Source organism: Hyla sarda, chromosome 10 (assembly GCF_029499605.1).
Source record: "Hyla sarda isolate aHylSar1 chromosome 10, aHylSar1.hap1, whole genome shotgun sequence".
NCBI classification, from domain to species: Eukaryota; Metazoa; Chordata; class Amphibia; order Anura; family Hylidae; genus Hyla; species Hyla sarda.
Window position 1 is genome coordinate 84694127 of NC_079198.1, and position 9051 is coordinate 84703177.

General features: G+C 41.5%; 1 protein-coding gene across 1 annotated transcript; it reads right to left on the reverse strand.

Annotated features, from left to right (window-relative positions):
* Positions 1–474: 474 nt before the first annotated feature.
* On the reverse strand, positions 475–8137 carry LOC130293401 (indolethylamine N-methyltransferase-like). Its single transcript, XM_056542039.1, has 3 exons — positions 7884–8137; positions 7317–7524; positions 475–2881 (listed from the first exon to the last, which is right to left on the reverse strand). The coding sequence occupies exons 1-3, from the start codon at positions 8035–8037 to the stop codon at positions 2443–2445; spliced, it is 801 nt and encodes a 266-aa protein (XP_056398014.1). The 5' UTR covers positions 8038–8137; the 3' UTR covers positions 475–2442.
* Positions 8138–9051: the final 914 nt, after the last annotated feature.

Genomic DNA, 9051 nt, shown 5'->3' on the forward strand with positions numbered 1-9051 from the left:
TCTCCTCATACTGATGCCACCACAAGACTCTGTCATTGTGCTGCTCTGCGGTAGTGATTCTAAAAGTGATGCCAGTAAACTGCATGTTATTCTGAATAACAGTATTATTTCACTACCCCAACACACTCCATATGCGCATTAGAACACAGCAAAGTGTTCTATACCCCTATAAAGGCTGTATGTAGGCCAGAAATAGCCGTTTTTAATATAGATTCATTGAGAATAAACTTGGATCGAAATACATTTTTCGAAAACTTTGGCGAATCGGTCGAATCAAATTTTTGAAATGTTCGCTCATCTCTAGTCGCAATGACTGAAGAAAGTTTTAAATTAAACCTTTTCCTGTTTATGCTCTTCTATATTGTCCATTATTATTGGCAGATTTTTCTGATTCCAAAAGAAGAAAAAATCTGTTGTGTAATTCTCAAACTTTTTCAACTTTTTAAAATGTAAAACCGAAGTCCACAATCGTCATAAGAATGCATCCTTTATTTGAGAAATAGTAATACATAGCGCACAGTGTTAAATGCCATGATATATAATGTTTGATACACCAATCAGTCACATCAATATAACCACTGACAGGGGACGTGAATAACATTGATAATCTTATTACAATTGCATTAGTCATGGAGTGGGATACATTTTGCAGCAAGAGAACAGTCAGCTATTGAAGATGATATGTTGGAAACAGGAAAAATGGTTAAGTGTAAGGAGTCTGAGAATCTCAAAACAGCAGGTCTTGTGGGGTGTTTCTTGTATGCAGTCGTTATTTACCTACCAAAAGTGGTCCAGGGAAAGATAACTAGTGACAAGGTTATGGGCCCAAAGAGCAAGGGCTAGCTAGCCCACTTAGCCCGATCCCAAAGAAAAATAACTTTAGTCATCATTGCGCCGCGCCGTGCAGTGCAGGACGCAGGGGACGCACACCAGAGGCCTGATGCAGCGCGGACCCGACCCTGGCAACAGGTAATTATACAACCAGGGATGGGGGAGGCAACGGGGCAGCGGTGCCGGCAATGGGTGCCGCTGCCCCTTCTCTCCCCCTGGCTGTCGGCGCCGCTGCCCCATTGCCGGCGCCGCTTCTCTCCCCCTGGCTATCGGCACCGGCAATGGGGCGCCGGCACCGATAGCCAGGGGGAGAGAATGGGCAGCGGCGCAGATAGCCAGCGGGAGAGAAGCGGCGGCAGCAGGGCTCTAGACATCAGAAAAGGCAGGGGGAGAGAAGAGGGCAGTGACGGCCTCTCTCCCCTGCCTTTCCTGGGGTTGTATCGGGGTATACGCATGCACACACACGCACCCTCATTTTATCAAGGATATTTGGGTAAAAAACTTTTTTTACCCAAATATCCTTGGTAAAATAAGGGTGCGTGTTATAGGCTGGTGCGTGGTATACCCCGATAAATACGGTATATATGATGTTTTCCTTGTGGACCCCGTACATGTTAGGTAAAAGTCAGCCAAACCCAGGCGTGGACTGACCAGTCGGTCCGATCGAGTGTGGTCCGAGGACCCGGCCTGGTAAAGGGCCTGCCGCTGCTATTGGGTATCCAGGGCACCTCTCCCGGATCCCCAGGCAGACAGCGGTACACACATATACAGCAGAAGGTGTCTCCTCTGTGTAAGCCGAAACTGTGGCCTACACAGAGAGGAGACGTGACCTCCGCCCCCACGCAACACGCAGTGCAAGCGCCGATGATGGCACCTGCACTGTGGAGGAAGGAAGATGCGGGCCCCTGCTGTGCTCCTGAGGAGAAAATCGTTGCCTGGGACATGCAATAGTAAAAATTAGTGTGCCCATTTAATACTAAATGCATTTATTTTCACCCAGTTTAACAGTAGATCATTTGCATGGCACCCTATACTACACTACCTAGAGATCAGGGACTTCTGTTATTGTACAAGAATCCTGATTCCTTTACAATAAGCAGCGATAAGATAAGAATTACTATCTACTATATGGCCCACAAAGGCAAGTTTTGCTCTTGACTACTTACTTAGCATAAGCACCTATTCTAATGATTAAGGTAATAAAAAAAATGGTACTCTGGTACAAAAAAATTGTATATGTAGCTAGGGCTACTGTAAAAATTAAGAAAAAAAAAAAAGGGGATTTGTTCCTGGCAGCTCCTATTGCAGCTCCTTCCAGTCCCCCCTGCTTGCCTCTTCTGCCTCCTTCCAAGACAAGATTCAAAACCTACCTGCTCAACCAATCACAAACCGCAGAGGTGTCCCATCTTGACTAGTGATTAGTTAAGCAGGTAGGCCCTGGAAGTATGAAGAAAAGGTAAGCAGCAGGGATCTGGAAAGAGCTGCAAAGGAAACTGCGGGGAATAAAGGCATTTATTCATTTATACAATAGCCCCAGCAACATGAACATTTTTTTGCCCCAGAATATCCCTTGTAGGGCTTTGTAGGGCTTCTAGCATTGTAAGGCTTTGACTAAACAACTTTCACCTTGCGAGCCAGAACAAACAAACTTGAGTCATGGTTGCAAAGCTCAAACTGGTCTTTATCATACTTTCTGTAGATGACTTCCAGATCTACAATTTCAAAACCTGTCTCAACTATGGCACTTCTCATAAACTCTTCTGTTAGCTTCAGACAGGAGAACCTTTTGCCCCCTGATAGGTAGGAGGTACAGTTCAGAACCTCAGTTATGATTAAATGACCTCCTACTTTTAGCAAAGAAGAGACATTTTTCAGAACATTTCGATAGGTGTCCAGATCGCTGCAAGCGCACTCCAGACAACCAAGAGTCATCACACAGTCAACCTGGGGTAAAACCAGTGGGTCTAATGGATTGCTCTTTAGGACATCACATTTCAGAGTTTTCGTCACTGTATTTCTAAGCTTCTTCTTTTTCTCTTCTACTGATGTCCTAAAATAGAAAACATATATTATTATTTAAGATGTCCTAGTGCTGCCAACCAGCACCACTGCGGAGCAGCTGTTCGGCACCCCATACTACACAATGAATAGGATGGAAGTTGTGCTGATCAGCTGTGTGGCACCTTGCTGATCAGCGATTGATGGCCCTTTAAAAATAAAGCAGTTTTTTTTTAAACTTTAAAAGTCTTACATTTCAGCCACTAGGGGACTCCCTTCTACCAAATTTACTGTTCACTGTAGAGCCATGTGCAGGACTGTTTCCTTAATCCCGCTGCTGCCCACTCTCAATAATTTTCTGACCATTTTCGCCTGCAAAGTGTGTGTCCAATCAGGTCCACTCCCGCAACATGTGTGTCCCTCAAGGTGTCCCCAATCCCGCCTTCCCCTGCAAACATTCTGTCACAGTTTCTTGAAAGGTGCCTACTGCCAAGTTATAAAGTGATAGAGGTGTAGTCAGCTTTACACTATGAAAAGCTTGGCAAGAAAGGTGGGACATTCTCAAAAAGCTTTTCTATGGCATATCTGCACCTTCATGTATTGCACTGTTGGGCACTATGGACTCAAAGTGAAGTGAGACAGTATATTGGGGCATCTTCAAGTATTATAAAGTACAATAGAGGACTTTATGTTTGCACAGGGCACTGATGGGCAATAAGACATCTGTGTACCTAGTGGTCATTATTGATGAAAGCCCTTCTAACCTTTAGGGTGAACCTGAGTGGCGCAGCACCTTGCCACCGCACCAACAAGATGACATATTTAGCATTGCTATGAATTTTTTTGGTATAGTCTTCTCCAAATTAATAAAATCATCTCTTTGACACAGGTGGCTGGCAAATTCACAACACGTAGGTGTAGCTGGAACATGTAGGGGTAGAATACAGGGATAAATCATGTATTTTAGTGGCTTAACAGAAAAGTTTTTACTAACCACTGGGGGTATGAGCTGCCAGAGCTGATAGTACTGTCAGTATAGGCAGACTAGCAGATAAGGTACATGACCCCTGCTATAGGTGGCAAAATGCATAGATCTAGTGGAAGAAAAGTAGAAGAAAAAGTGTAAAAATACATAAAATAATAAATAAAAAACAAAAAATAAATACTGCAGCTGAAATAAATAGGAACAAGAAGGAGTCCAGTGCAACCAACCTTCAGGTAAAAACTACAACAATCTATTTTTTACCGCAAGTACAAAAACAGAATATAACACAATGAAAGCAGAGGTGATGCATTTTGAGTACCACTTGCACCCTTAAAGCATACTTGTCATTGTGTATAAAAAAAATTGATATGTTACTCAGTACCTAATCCTGATCATGTACATATAATTTTTATGTGTCTATGACCTATATATCCCTAACAAATAGCATTTATATGTTGCTCACTTGCTTTGTGTTCTTTCCTTGTTAAGGAGGCGTGTCCATCTCTCTTCCTCACTGTGGATGACTCATCTTCTCTTAGTCTGGGAGCAGCCTGGCAGTCTGCAAATCACTGCACAGTAGTTTTTATGTATACATTTTCTATGAGTTCCTAGTAAAGCTGGATGCTAAGCAACATAGCTGTCACTATGTCTGTCATCCAGCTTTTACAGACTCCTGAATGTCTGATCAGCTTGTCATTCAGGAGTAAGAGAAAGCTTTGGCTGTTCAAGCATGCTGGGAGCTGTTGTTTTGTAACAGCTGGAGCTGCAATATTTGTAAAGCATTGTGATAGAGCAGTGTTGCCTTTAGCTGTTGCAAAACTACAGCTCCCAGCATGTCCACACATTTTTTTGTCTGTAGTTTTGCAAGAGCTGGGGGCACACAGCTAGTGAATACACAGCTCTAAAAGAGAATTTTACAAAGATTGTAACCCCAGCTGTTGCAAAACCTCTACTCCCATCATGGGAATTGTAGTTTAGGAACAGCTGAAGGCTGTAGTTGTGCAATGGTGATCTCCTATACTGGATACCAACACACTTTACAGCCGGTATCCAGTATGCTGCAAAATACAGTGTAGTCTGCATAAAGACAGATGACCCCTAGTGGCGGCTATTTTCATTTTTGATTTTTTAGTAACATTGATTTTTTTAAATAAATGTATATTTAAAAAAGTTATCTTATCAGTAGTACTACAAAATATAAAAAGTTTTTCATAATGACAGTGGCCTCTTTAAAGCGTACCTGTCAGATCCCACAAAAAAAATATACTGTTATATGTTAATCAGTATCTAATCCTGATCATGTACATGTAATTTTTATGTCTCTAACAAATAGCATATAAAAGCTGCTTACTGTCTTTTCAATCCTCTCTTGTGAAGGAGGTGGGTCCCTCTCTTGCCTGCACTGTGCTCTGTCTGCTCTAGAATTTGCACCAGAATTGAAAAAAACATGACCAACCCTAAAAAGTGGCGTGGTCACCAAAAATAGGTGTGTCCCCGACATTTTCACAAAAAAACGACATATTTATTAAGGTTTATACAGAAAATGTAGTGGATTTGAGCTGAGGAAAACTACACAGATCTGAGCATGTGTAAAAGAAGTAAAATGTAGGGAAACCTTAGTGAATACTGTGGAAAAAATTGTAGGGAATTAAAACCCACAAAGAAACCTCCACTCCACTCTTAGTAAATCAGGGCCAAGGTTTGTGACTTTCTCCCTCATGGTGCTCTGGCTCACTGGTCTGGGAGTCAGCAAATCACTGTACTCTACTCTGTAACCCTTTCCTCTCTGCTTTTATGCTGTACATGTTACACGGAGAGGTGGAATGATTATTGGAGATTGCCTGTACTCTACCACCAAAGACAACATGGTGAGTGTATAACTTAGATCTTCCTATGTCATTCATGTGTGTCATCCTTAGGCAGTCCTGTAATGCTTGGAGGTACAGTGTTTGGATAACTCTGTTAGTGAGAATATTTGAATTGTGAATTTTTTCCGCGAATATCGGCATTTCGCGAATATTTAGAATATAGTGATATATATTCGTTATGACAAATATTTTTTTTCACAGTAAACATCACAATGATGTGCACTATGTAAATAAAAAGTGATCGTCCCTCCCCGCTTCCACCTTGGGGTCCAAAAAAGGCTCCAATATTATTTACTGTGTGAGTCGGTGTGGAGAGCGAATATTTTGTATCTATGCGAGTATGAAAAAATTTGCGAATATTGGCACTTCCAGAGGACACTGATCCCTCCCTTCTTTTAGCTTGTGAGCCAATAAGAAGAATGAAAATACAGTTGTCAGAGGTTAGCAACATCCCTAGCAACCAATAGGAGTAGTTAGTTGAAAGATATAATTGCATATGTGCACTTTGCGAATTTCATTAAGAATTTCCTATGGAAAAATAAGTGAATGAATGTGCGAAATTCGCAAACATAGGATGAATATTCAACCATATATTCATGAAATATCGCAAATTGAATATGGTCTATGCCACTCATCAATAAACTCTTTTTGCAGCAGTGTTGCCTTCAGCTGTGGTCCTACAGCTTTTGCAAAACTACAACTCCCAGCATGCCAAGACATACTTTGGCTGTGCAGTCATGCTTGGATCTGTAATCTTGCAACAGCTGGAGGCACATGGTTGGTAAAACTCTGCGTTTAAGGTGCACCCTAAGAATGCATGTGGTATGCAAAGTTTGTCACCTCTGCTATCACTGTGTTATACTATAAAAGTTTTACCTGAGCGTTGGTTAGACTTTGTTCCTGTTAATTGTGTTTATTGTTCTGCACCTGCCGTGCGCTGGGTGGATCAGGTGAGATAAAGAAGCTCCTTGAAAAGAATGGTTTAAAGGGGTACTCCACTGGCCAGCGGGGAACTAAATGTTCCAAATGCTGTTTTCACACTGCGGGGGTCTGCCACGCCCCCACGTCCCCAGCGGCAGGACCCCTGCTATCATACATCTTATCCCCCTATGCTTTGGATAGGGGATAAGATGTATAAAGACGGAATACCCCTTTAATCCTTCCCTGCGCCAGTGCAGAGTAGAAAAGCAAAATTGCACAACATTTTTGCACACAAAGCCAAGGCTTACACAAGAAAAATGATGTACTTATGTTACTCTGCAATGGTGCAGGGAATGAGAAATACCCCCTATGTGTTCAGACACCCACTGGTCATTAGAACGAGCAGGAAGAAGAGAGCGCTTAAGTGCTTCCGCTTGCTGTGATCTCCATTTGTACACTTATAAATTACATTTATATAAATTCTCCCCATTAAATCCTGACTTTTAAAATGTTTCTTTGATGTCAAAAGTTTTGTTAAATTACAAGGACACCAGAAGAATTATTTATGTCCCTCTGGGCTTCTTATAGCCTAAATTATATCAGATATAGCATATTAGAAAACACATGATTCTAAAACATAAGGGTGGCTGCAGTTATTTACTGCTCACTCTCAACATAACTAAAGACTAACATTATAGAATAATGGAATTTACCCTTTCTTTTCCATGTCACAGACTTTTTGAATCACATTGGTCCAGTCAAATGTTCCAGGCTCATTTCTCAGGCTTCTTTCATAGTACTCTCGATTGCGATCAGTGTAGTCCGCGCCAATGATCTCATCAAAAGATTCGCAAGCTGAAAGGTCCTGATAAATGGTAGGTCCATGTCCAATATCAATCAATGTTTTACCCTTTACACCTCCTAGAGACAAAAAAAATTATATGCATATGGCTTTATTGTTGTTTGCAGTTACAACTTGTATTGTTTGGTGAGGTTGAAATAAAATTTTTGAATTTATTTTCTCATATATACAGTGCTACTTTTGGATTCTACTTGCATGACTAAGCAATATACTAAGAGAATCCTGATGGTATGTCAGCCATCCATAGCAGCTCTCAATAATGTACTCATCCCCCACCCCTAAATCTTCTCTGCTGTAATATTGTACAAAACTGATTCATCTCTAGACTAAGGGCTTACTACAGTTTCTAAGCCCTGTGAAGTTAGAAAGGCATTAAAAAATACGTTTACACTGATATAATAACATTTGCTATACTTACTTGTACTGAAAGCCTCATGAAGCTTCCTCAGCGCAAAATCTAGAAATCCATCAAGCACCAGAATTCCTTTTATGGGGTTATAATATGTATTTAAGTATCCTTCTGGATCAAAGATATCTTGATATGTATCTTTATCAGTGAAGGCTGTCTCCATTTTTGCAGCAAATATGATGATAGTGAGTTAAATCTCAAACTAAGCAATACTTCTGTACAGGAACTTACAGACTAAACGGTCCGCAAAGTACTGGCATCTGATCAAATATCTTAAAGCAAACAAGCCTTAAACACACATGATTTGCTGCGTAGTCAGATTTCTTATTGGACTAAAGCCAGGTTTTTTTTTTAACTCTCTCTTAGTAAAAAAAATAAATAAATCTACAGTGTAAAATGGAGGGATAAGATGATCAACTATGTTCTGTTGCCGGATTACATATAAGCTTCCACAGATTAAAACAAATGGTATTTGTGGAAAAACCAAAGGGTCATATGGAACTGGACTTGCTAAGTGCTACTGTACAGGCTAGACTTAATGGACGTGCAAGTGGGCTAAAAGTTTTTGGATTAGTGGGAGAAAAGGCAACAGGTGACAGTTAAATGAACCTCCAATGAAATGAAGATTGCCTATCCAACAATCAATCTAAGGCTAAGTTCACACAATAGTTGTATTCTGACCCCTTTAGGGTCTTTTAGATGTAAAAAAAATAATAATAATAATTACCAAACAGACCCTTAATGGTTCGGAGCACAACTAACACCGCTTGTCCCGACGGAGCCCAATGACTTGAATGGGGTCCAGCGGGTGTTCAGTATTTTAGGGAAGTTGAGTGAAAAAAAAGACCAGACATGCAGCATTTTTTTTTCTCTGTTCAAGTTACTGTAACGTACCGGCAGGACTGGTAGTGGATCCTCTGGACCAGAGAGGCGATGACGCGGGTTGTACTAGAGGACCGGTTCTAAGTGGTTACGGGTTTTCACCAGAGCCCGCCGCAAAGCGGGATGGACTTGCTGCGGCGGTAACCACCAGGTCGTATCCTCCAGTAGCAATTCAACCTCACTGGTAGCTGATATGGCGTGGTACACAGGGAGCAGGCAGGAGCGTAGTCGGACGTAGCAGAGGTCAGGGTAGGCGGCAAGGGTTTAAAGGCGAGTAGACAGTAGCAAGGGTACG